Raw genomic sequence first — 11,728 nt, forward strand, 5'->3', positions numbered from 1 at the left:
CCTATTCCATGAGCCTGAGGTGCTACTAGTGTCCTTTGTCCACTTGGTAGCACGCATGGGCTAGGCTCATGCAAAAGGTCCGAAAGGAACCGACCCATACCCTCCAAACCACACTTCTTCAATTTCTCCCAATAAGTCGTATGGGCTTGGGCCATACTTAAAAGAATAAAATAAAATATAATACATGAATTGAGCTCACAAGGAAGTCGGGCTCGATTGAATCGGGCTTGTAGAAAATGTGTCGTGAAAATGGGTATCGACACTGAGCAATCAAACACGTCCATAAATCAAAGAAACCAATGCGAACAAAATTACCAACAAATAAGAAACATAGAAATGAATCACTCCATCAAAAAAGAGAAGAATGTTTAGTGTATGATTTAAATAGCCCAGACAATGTCATTTAGATTTGGGTTAATAGGTATGCGTACAACTCGAAGGGGGAGGGGTGTCTCTCACTTTGGCCGAAAATTTGTCAGAGGTCCAAATGGGGGAGGAGCTGCCATTGAAGGGTGGAGGGCATTGATTATGGGTGAGTTTGGTTTTTGATTTGGGGAGGACCGGGTTTGATTTGGTTCCATTCATGTGTTTGTCTTTTCAATGTGTCAAATGAAGTTAATATTAAAAATTGTTCCACATCACTTATAAAATGTCATGTCATTATTCCATTAGCCATGCAAACAAATAGACTAACAATAGTCAATAAAAGAATCAATATCATTTACTTTTGAAACTTTAAGGACTAATAGTGCTCAATTGAAACTTTAGGGACTAAAAGCACTCATTATGTAAACTTTAGGGACTAACAATGTAGATTCGCCCAAAAAATTTAGTAGAAAGCAATCTCTAAAATATAAGTCATAATTTTTCTATTAACCAAAGATAGTTTTCATTTAACTCAAATCTTTTTTATGCTATCAAATATTGTAAAATGAGAAAAACTAACTTCACATAAGCTTTTCCATTGAACATACTGATCGTATACATATCCTATCTATTGGTTTTTATTTTATTATATTTTTGGGAAAAATGGTTAATGTCTACTGCTTTTTATTTTTTTGAGAAAAGTAAGTTGAGAAGAATAAGTCTATTAGGTATCCTATAAGTTTTCAATAGTTTATTTACTAAAAAATATGAGACAAAAATATAATTTTTTGGTAATTTTTATGCTAAAAATTAGTTTATTTCCAGAAAGAAGTTGTTTTGTTTTGTTTTTTATTTTTTTTTTATTTTTTTAAACTTAGACAAAAAGAATATATATATATATATATATATATTTATTTATTTTTTTTTCCCCAAATTGACACATAGTTAGAGAAAGAAACTCATATATTATATTTTGCCTTTTCTCTAAAAGTATCCCTGGCTTTGACTAGTCACCATGAAGTTAGTTCGTTAGCAGGTAGAAATTAGTTCAATTAGTATGGTTATGGATACGCAAGTTTATCAATCAGGAAGACATAAATATGATGAAGAATTGAAGTCATTAATAGACAAAAACCACACTATTGGCCAAAAAGCAGAGTAACGATTTATTTACAAGTATCATAAAAGCATGTTACACCAATAGAGTTAAAACTAAATATACAGGGGAGCTGTTAAAATAAATGGTTAACATCTCCCTCTATACAAACTAAAACGTGTTGAAGTGGGAAAATATGAAGTCCAAAATCATCATCAACTTGCAAGGTAAGATATTCCGTCACTTCCGCTCACATCTTAGCCTTGTTTGGTCCCAGCAAATTCTCTGACCAATGAAGGGTTAGGCCAAGCAGACCAATTTGAATCTCTTTCAGCTAGATAAATTCAAACCCGAGATAAATAATCATATGACAAAGAAGTCATAAGCCAACCCCGCGATATATTATCACATGACAAAGAAGTCATAAGCCAACGGCCTGCAATGATCACCGAATTGTAGTTCTTCCAAGAAATGATGCTCCGATCTCGCTGTCTGTGTTCTGTTTTAACAATTACAGGCAGATATGAGTTGCTTTTATCTTCACTAAGAATTGAGTAAAAGAAACCAAAAAAAAAAAAATACAGGAAAAAAATAGTCATGAAACAATCAGATGCAATAAGAGACATGTATGCGCTTTGTTGACCATCCCATATGCATATTTAGTTTGTTCACATTAGTCATGGAAGGGAGCACTAGACAAATTCTTGAAAAATTATTGGTGTGCCCCTCTGACAGATGTAAACTAATGCTAAAACATTTCGGGAGGGGATATTGACTGGAAATGCACATCAGTTCTTAAAATGTCTAGTATCTATAATAACTGCAGTGAAACTATGTGGAAGTAGACAAAACTTTGGACCTAAACAAGAGCACAAAAACTACTGAGAGTTTTGAATTTCAAATAGTTTACCTGTGATTTAGGGGAAGGGAACACATTCCAAAACCGAAGTGTTTCATCTCCAGCTCCTGTGACAATTGTCTGAAACAAGGGTTATTTTAGTTAGGAATAGAATGAGCATAAACGGATGGGACATTGATTTACATAACCGGCCTATTAATAAACAGAAAAGTGCAAAGATAATGAAAACAATGGAAGACAAACTACCTGTCCATCAGGTGAGATGGCAAGATAGAGAACTCGATATGTATGGCCCGTGAGAGTTGCCAACTGCATTAGGAGATGAAAACAAAACTTAAATATAAAACAAATAAATTAGAAAAACTGAAAAGATATACTTGTTTGTGTCATAGTGGGATAAACTTTGTACCTTTGACATGGTAGGATATCTCCAAACTATTATTTGGTTTTGTGAGTACCCATGGGTGCTTACAAGCTCATTGACATTCTTGGACCACACAAGATTGCATACCTGCCATATGTACAGTGGGTATCGGGAAATCTTAGCACATACACTTACACAGAGATATCATTTCAATTCCATAATTAGACCTGTTTCTACAGACATAGATTGTTACGGGGTTTCCTCATAAATAGTTCCTCACTGACAAGCCCAAAATAAATTTTTTTTTTTTTTGATAGGTAACATGTCCAAAATATCTAAATGCAACTTTAAAAAAGAGTTAAATGGATTGCCTACAATGCATGTGCGCTCACACATGCACATCTCTTCATTTACGAATAAGAAGAGTGAAACTATGTGGCTAGCTTAGATGCATAATCAACACATATAATCACATTTAGGTCACAAAAGTGAGAAACCCCTGCCCCCTCCTTTTTCCTGCTGTCTCATTATGTTAAAAATTAACTCTGATAGGAAGAAAATACTGAAAAGCAAAAAAAAAATAGTGAACCATGTAATAAGGATCTAGTACTTAGCTAGTACCCATTTATATATACAGGACAGCTTAGTTTGTTTAGGCCCTCATGTTGTAAGACCAAACTAACAGGAAATCAATATAGTACCAAGAATGTTCTTCTTGTAATTAGTGTTTCACATCATTAAATAACAACAATCTCTCAAATACCAGTCTTTGAACTTTAATCCTAAATATCTACTGTCTTGCACTTATTCAACCCACCAAAGGAGCAAATGAATCTTTCAATCTCCTACAATTATAACAAAAATTGGTACTGAATGGATCGATCACATCACAATTTTATAATACCAATATTGCCTATTAGAGACATCATTTGATACTGTTAAAAGAAACCTAGACATACATTAAAAACTAGTGAATCCTGAAAGGAGACAGCCAATGAGGGACCTTCTTCAGCCATCAGCTTGCAATTATCATCTCATTTCTCAACATTGTATACAAAAGCATCCTTGAAAGAACTAAAATGATTTTAAAGAGCCACTCACAGGATTGTGTGAAAGATTTATACAGTTCTATATTTTAATTTCAAAAACCACTAGACGGAAAAAGAAAAAGAAAACCTCATCCTTCTATTCTTTATTTTTGAGACAGGAAAGAGAAAAGATGAATAAAAGAAAGGTTTTCTATTCCATGTATGCACTAGACCCAATTAAAAGGATGTCAGTATTGTAAAACACAAAATAAATAAATTAACAAATAATGACAAGCTGATTACCTGACTTCCAGTGTCCATGCAGCTCAAGTGTGAGTTAGTGGTTGTATTCCAGAAACGAATACATCGGTCTGCAGTTCCTCCCCCCGATGCAAGAAGTCCATGAAGATGGGGAGACCATGCTATAGCTTTTACAGCTGCTGTATGTTCACAGTACTTCAGCACGGGTTGAGTTGAATGTTGATTCCAAACAAAAAGCTACACATATGTCAGATAAACCATCAGTCAAGAATGCATGAGGAACAAACAAATAACAGGGAAATGCAACTAATCAGACAAGAAAGAGGAGATGTTATCACATACTCTGTTATCATTGCCGCCTGATGCTAATTCACGATTATCATATGACCACTTTAGTCCACAAACCTAAAACACAAAGAATTGGCCTTTAGACTGGGAAAACAACTAAATATTGATAAAAAATCAAGGAACCTAAGATAATGATTAGAATCATAGAAGCAGCAGATATACATATTGCAATATTAATACATTCAAGAAAATTAAAGAAGCTGCATCTGAAATAGGATAAGATGCTAAGTGAAGTACAAAAACGAATATATATATATTAGAAAAAAGGAAACAAATCTTTTTGATTGACCAGGAAAATAAACAAGCTGAACAAGAAGTTTACAAATCTAACCTCTGACTTGTGTCCAGAGAGTTTACTAACAAAATCATCCTGAGCACGTATATCTCGTTGAAAAATAGTCTTGTCGCGGCCACCGGAAGACAAAAGAGATGAACTCCAGGCTAAGGCCCCAACACGTAACCGATGACCCTCCATAGTTCTCACCCTCTTACAGCGAGATGCATCCCAAATCTACATAGGAAGTTGCTAAAGGCATCAGCTAAATGTGCATGGGAGCATACCAAAAAAATGAGAGAATAACCAAAAAAAAAAAGAGAGAGGAAAATTTTTAATTGACCAGTGGCATTATGACACATTAAGATACATTAAAATGAAGACGATTTCTTTAGTTTCATAACTCTCCATTATCACAGAAGATGAGCAGGACTAAGGAGCCCCTTGAGAGAGGGTTGTTGCTCGTGGGTGACCAGTGAATCAATTTTAAAATAAAACACTCTCATGACTCCCATCTGCTCTTTTTTTTTTTTTTTTTTTTGGTAATTAAACATGCACAATGAGTCTTGAACATGCAACCTCACCCTCCACATTGCACTTTTAGAAGAGGAGGAGACGCCATTTGAGCTAGAGCTCAATGGCATAATTCATTACAAGCTTTTCATTACTAACCTAAGTGAATCTTACATAATCAGCACTTGCATCTTCAATTGTTTTGGGAATTCAGGTTCAGTACCCAAAAAAAAAGTAATGGTTACATTCTTCATCATGCTACCCCCAACCCACCAAAACCCCGGTTTGCACATTGTTGGTAGTCTTTTGTATCTTAAAATGCAGGATATTAGTAAAGAAAGAAGGAAACATCTCTGAAATTGAAAACACTATAAACACCAAGTCTAACCTGAACTTTTCCATTGCTAGTTCCAACAGCAAGATGTGTCCCACGCTGAGCCCACCCTACTGAACAGACACTGTCGTCAATTCCCAAGTCACACAACTTAGTTACCTGCATGTAGCATATGCCAAGATGTATCAAACAATGCCACGGAGGCAAAATCTCAAAAAGCACCAAGAGTTTTTACGATATAAACAAGAATCATAGCAAATTTTAAACGTGTGAAATTGCAGCACATTTATTTGCCTAAAAAGTAACTAATTCATGATATTGTGCAAATAAAAACAGATCAAAAAAAAAAAAAGAAAAGAAACTGACCTTGCTACTACAGGCATTCCACAAGTAAACGCAATTGCCCAATCCCACAGCCAACACATTATGCGAAGACCAATCCACAAGATTCAGATAAAAATCATCTTGCAATGCTGGTGCATCCAAAACCTACATTCAATAAAAAACCAAAATTTTTAAAAACCCCAGAAGCCCAATTCGCAAAATCGAAATCCAAATCGCCAAATTTAACAAATTCACATAATTTTTACTTTATAAGGCGACCGTGGAACCTTCCGGGGAGCCTTGACCGGGCTATGATTAACCCCCTGAACGGCCTCGTCGAATCCAAAAGGCAAAAGCGAGTGCATGGAGCGGCGCGTCTCGCTCTTGTACCGGAAAATATTCCGGCTGGGGGTGGATCTCTTATCGGGCGTGGCCGGAAAAGCAACTCCGCCGGAGGCCTCGGGGCCGAAAAGAGCGGTACGTAGGAGCGTGGCATAGGCACTTGACGTGTCTTCTCGTCCCTCAGCTGTAGAGCTCGCCTTCGGCGAAACCAAGTCGAAAAGCGCAAAATTCGACCCGGATCTACTGGGTATGAACCGGTCGGAGTAGATCGTTCTCGAGGGACCCGTGTGGTAGCTCGAGTTTAAGAGACGGTCTATGTGTTTCGACGCCGCTTCAGCTGAGAGATTCAGCTGCGACGAAGACGAAGAAGATGGTGCGATTAGGGTTCTCAGAGCTGATTGAGTCGGTGGTGTTTGGAGTGTCGAATCGTCCATATTGAATTTGCTTTCAGCCAAAATTTCTGACCGTTCGGTATTTTCTACTATTTCTCTCTCTCGGAGACAGAGAGAGAGAGAGAGAGAGAGAGAGATTTTGAGGTTTGCCTTAGTTTCTTTCACGGCGGGTTTCGGTTAAATTTACCGCGAAACCTTGGAAAACGTTATTTTATTATGCGGGAAAAAGAGAGTACCGTGGTCTTGTCTTGTTGGTGTAGATCGAATTCCAAGGTTTTTACTAAAGCTAAAATAAATCTAGGACTAGACCGTGGTGGTCTGGTTTGGTTTTTGGGCTCCGATTCGGGTCTCAACTAAAAACCGTAAGATTATCGAATTTGCAAATACAATTTCTCGAAGGATTTTGGATTTTTGGGAACAAAAGAAATTTATTTGACGTTAATGATTTTTATGTTGTTTATCAGATTCAAGATTTAAATACTAAAATAAAAGGTCGGTACTAGGTTAGGTAGTACTGAGTCCGAGTCTGAGTCTGAGTCCGAAACCGACCCAATATAGGATTATTATTGCTTGATTAATAAATTATTAGTAATTCTGATTCACTCGTGCTAATGCCCTTTTAATTGAAATTTAATTAATTTAAAAAAAAAAAACATGCGTAAGATTATGAAATAGGAATGTGGTTTTTATTTATTATTATTATTATTTTTTTACCATTTGGGTTTTTTCCTTGTTATTCATTATTATGTATTTGTAATTTTGCAGGCTGATGTTGATTTAAAAAATTAATGGGCAGGATTGGATTGATTAGTATAATTAATACATTAACTAGCTGAATTTAGTAATTTACATGCGTTTTTGTTTTCTTAATGAATTTTCCATGCTTTTGAATGGGCTGATACCTTGCGTTAAATTGATCATTATTTCTCATAAGGAATTTTTTCATGCATATTTACGTGCATTTATTTAGTACATTATATATTAAATTTACTTATTTATATTATTTAATTTTTATATGTATTTCTCTTTTCTTTTTTACATATTTTATTGCCATTCCAAAACATTTGTTTTTTCTTTCTCCTTGCACTCATGATTATCCATTTCTTTAATCTATCATCTCAATCTCATTAATATCAAAACCACCTTATAGGGATAAAAAATATATCTCCAACCATGCAAATGTTCCCTTCCTTAAAGAGAGAGGGTGAGGATCCGACACCCAAATCCAACCCCGTCCCATCTCGTTGTTTTTTTTAATTACTATGCTAAATCCTTCTATTGGATTTTTTTTTAAAGTACACATAAAAAGAAAGCCTAATGCATAGTACATGTCCCCCCCCCCCCCCCCCCCCCTCTGTGTTGGGCCTCAGAATAAATACATTGTTTGAGATTTCGTTAAGCCTAGCCGAAAAAAGGGCATATGAGCCCAAACTCAAATTTTGAGCCCAAAATATTTGTTAACGTCCAACCTAGTTCATTTAATTTATGAACTAAGTATTGGACCCAAATAGATGTACGAACTAGGTGGGGTCCGGCCGTCAGGGACTCAGGCTTGGCCCAGCTTGGTTGAGCTGACAAACTCACAACCCCAGTATTGATAAAATTACTAGTTATTTTTTGATTTGTCTAGGTTAATGTTTAATTTATATTTGTTATAATTACCATTGACTTGAATTGCCATTTAGGTCCCTGGGAAAAAAGTTTTATTTTTTTTATTTACTTATTTATAATTTATTAGTTGGGGAGGGGAATTTGAATTGCAATACAAACCACAGCTCTCCATACTAGATCTACCATTCTCAAATTTTTTTTTTTTTTTGGTTGATGAAAATGACCACACTAGTCATCTCTACTGCTACCGATCTACAAAACAAAACTTCAGTTGTCAATCTTCCCATCACGTGCCACTTGAAGAATCTCACATGCTACCATAAATCTCACGTGCTTCTACTTTGTCACATGTGCCTTACACACTAGTCAAAAATCTTGTCATGCGCCGCCATGTGCGATTTAGTATTTTGTGATATTATTCATGATATCAACCATGCCACATGTCACACCTTGATCACTGCCACGTGACCCCTAAGCATGTATATGCCATGTTCGCAAATCCTCTTTTTGACTTGAACCTATTTGGATTCAAATCTAACAACACAATTAATTGTTGACTAACCATCTAATTATTGACTTTTAACTGCTAAGTATTGACTTTGACTAGAGTTGACATTTGCCAATAGCTCTATCATACCATGTTTTTCGCATATATATTTAGGGGCCTATTTTCCCATTTAAGGCTCCCAATTCACTCAAATTGGCTCATTTGAGTCTTGTATATGCAAAATTCACAGTTTCAAATTCATTTCAAATCGTGCTTGATCCATTATCCATTCATTTCGGTCACTTTCAAGGCACCATTCAAGACATCTTTGAGGTATCTCCACAAGCTTATTCCAAATTCAAGCCATTTAGTAAAAGAGTGTTCTATTAGTAAAAGAGTCATCTTTTCCTTCATTTTGTTTTGTTAATTCTACTAAATTGGAAAGTTCAATACTAAGCTGTTTTGATGAAGCTATCACATGATCGTAGAAAATCTAAATTATGTGTTCTTTATAACATTTAAGTATATGCTTATTTTATCAACATAGGTTACCATTTGTTCCCGCACTATGGGAGGTTGTAAGAAATTTTTCCCACTTACCCAAACAACAAAAGTTCCCTCTGCCTTTCAACTTTTTTTTTCCACCCTACCTTTCAACTTAAATGATGGCTAATAACATTACTGCATCTTCAAGCATCTATTCTGCGGTGTATAATTGCCTTTGACACAATAAAGAAAGAAAAGTTAAAGTCTTTGTATTCAAGCATGAGATGTGATTTTGCCTTTGTCTAGAATGTAACAATGCTGCATAGTACAGCCCACTTCTATTAAGTCTAATGGCATATCGTTTCCATTTGTGGGGTAGATTTGAGGTATGATTCCTTCAACTTCAATCTTCACGTAACAAAAATATTAAAAAAGGAAAAGAAAAAAAAAGTCTTCTTCAATTTTATGCATTTATTTAGTAATTTATTATTATGTTTTGGGTAACTCAGATACAACTCATCTTTACTTACCAAAAACGAAGTTTTCTTTTCTTGAATATTGTAGACCTACTTGTAGTCTTGAACGACCAAATATAGGCATTATAGTTGAGCTACACAAAATTACGGTGATGCTACATGGAGTATAGGACGAAAAAGAATCTGCAGACAACAGAGTTTTATTATGCTTTAAATTCCCACATTTTACAGGTGTCTATTCATATCTTACTTTAATATGCATTTGTCCCAATTGCAAAACTTTTGAGCCAGACTTGGTAAGAGTGAATCATATAAACTTATTTGGCCAAACTATTGAATTGAAAAAAAGAAAAAAGAATTACCTACTTTTCTGTATTGTTGTATCCAAATTTACCTTGAATGACCAGAAGTTTTGATTTATTCCTACTTCTAGCTCTCGCTGATAAAATTTAAATGCCTTTGATTTGGGACATCCAGCTTGAAATGTGAAATAAACTTTTCAAAACATCATTATTTTTACAAAAAGATTGAAGGAAAAAGAATAATGAATCATCAGGACTGAGAAACGGATTAATTTGTTCCTGATTCCTGTTCCAAGATTTGGAAACTATGCAAATATGGTTGAATTTTCTTTAAATCTCATGACCAATACTTTTTCTTTTTTAGCTAATGTTACAACAAGAATAATCACAAACAAAAATGAACAATATTCAATGAGGAGGAGGTATATACTCGTGCTCAATTGTAGGCAATGTTCGAGTGAGAGCTGCTGTAGGAGCTCTTACATGTCCAACCATAGATACTTGCAATGCTTCTTCTTCATAAGCCCTTCTCTCCATCTCTTCCATTCTTGACTTCTTCTTGGCCTTAACAAACATTGCCACCAGAAGCAAACTCAAAAGAAAAGCACCCAATGTAGCCCCAATTGAACTTCCAACTGCCACTTTCCACCGGCTAATCTTTTTACTCACTTGCTTTGGGGGTGTCTCAATGACCAATCCAAAATGTCCATGCCTCGTTGCATCACATACATATGGTGATACCTGATTTGCTAGTGTGACTTTGCCATCACTTTCAAAACTAGCACAATATGGCCTAATTCCCTGTAAGTTAGTGAAGTTTGTAGTATTGCTGAAGTCTATTGTGATGGGCTTTTCTCCTGCAAGAATTCCAAGCTCAAAAGAGTTTCTAAAATTCACGTTGACACCAGAATTATAAGCTAGAAGACCTAAAATAGGGGACACAAGTTGGTAACCAGATAAATCATAGTTAGCATAGTATATGGAAGACCAATTATATCCCAAGTTTTGTCTAACTACCATGACTCTTTCCACACAGGGATGCACAGTCACACCAACATCCAGATGAAATTCCATAACCCTTGCACCATACCTTTGAAGACTGCCACATCTGAACCTCGCCATGTTGACCCTGATGCCAGAAAAGTTTGCTGGTAAATGTACAGTGTGTAACGTTCCAGTCCTGAAACGTTGGTCAAAGGACTTAAATGTGTAGTCTCTAATGTAGAGATCAAGAAGATGAGCTGATTTGATTCCTTGAGCTCCAGCTTTTATTGATGCTAATGATGCCCATGAAAGAATTATCAATGTAAAAGAGAAGAGGGAGCCCATGTGAAAAAATGAGCTTTGCTAAGAAGTTGGAAGAATATGTAGTAGTATGGAGTTCGACAATTTTCTGGGGCTGGAAAATTAAAAGTATAGTTTGAAATTTGTGAAAAAATAAATCTAGATTAGATTCTTTTCCTGTAGAAAAGGAAAGTTTAGACTGTTTGGGGAAATTTAAAGAACATAAAAAGCTTTGGTGGATTAATGAGTAAGGAAGGAAAAAAGAAAGAGAAAAAAAAAAGAAAGTTCTTATATTGTTTCTATCATTGTAAGTGAAGGGAGTGAAAATGTTGGGTGGCTATGAAAGTTCCTGATAAGAAAGATTGCTTGTTGTTTTAGGAGATGTGGGGTTGTGAAGAACCAGCAAAATGAATCTCGTACTGTTGCATAGCAGCATACTTTTTGTCGATCTGTCTTAGTAAAGAAAATTTTTGAGTTGGCAAAGGGGTGAGAGTCATATGGCAAAGGTTGGGAGATATGATTTTGGAGCATGGACTGATAATGATGGTACTAAAGGGGCATGGCGTGCTTAGGGAAAGAAA

General features: G+C 35.6%; 2 protein-coding genes across 2 annotated transcripts; both read right to left on the reverse strand.

The window, feature by feature from the left end:
- Nucleotides 1-1,467: 1,467 nt before the first annotated feature.
- Nucleotides 1,468-6,870, reverse strand: LOC126708996 (protein FIZZY-RELATED 2-like). The gene is made up of 10 exons (XM_050409058.1): nucleotides 6,034-6,870; nucleotides 5,810-5,932; nucleotides 5,498-5,602; nucleotides 4,654-4,833; nucleotides 4,317-4,379; nucleotides 4,017-4,211; nucleotides 2,731-2,832; nucleotides 2,568-2,630; nucleotides 2,373-2,441; nucleotides 1,468-1,961 (listed from the first exon to the last, which is right to left on the reverse strand). The coding sequence occupies exons 1-10, from the start codon at nucleotides 6,541-6,543 to the stop codon at nucleotides 1,908-1,910; spliced, it is 1,464 nt and encodes a 487-aa protein (XP_050265015.1). The 5' UTR covers nucleotides 6,544-6,870; the 3' UTR covers nucleotides 1,468-1,907.
- A 3,258-nt stretch (nucleotides 6,871-10,128) lies between these two features.
- On the reverse strand, nucleotides 10,129-11,713 carry LOC126709990 (uncharacterized). Its single transcript, XM_050410373.1, has one exon. The coding sequence runs from the start codon at nucleotides 11,190-11,192 to the stop codon at nucleotides 10,272-10,274; it is 921 nt and encodes a 306-aa protein (XP_050266330.1). The 5' UTR covers nucleotides 11,193-11,713; the 3' UTR covers nucleotides 10,129-10,271.
- Nucleotides 11,714-11,728: the final 15 nt, after the last annotated feature.

Source organism: Quercus robur, chromosome 12 (genome assembly GCF_932294415.1).
Source record: "Quercus robur chromosome 12, dhQueRobu3.1, whole genome shotgun sequence".
In the NCBI taxonomy this organism is placed as follows: Eukaryota; Viridiplantae; Streptophyta; class Magnoliopsida; order Fagales; family Fagaceae; genus Quercus; species Quercus robur.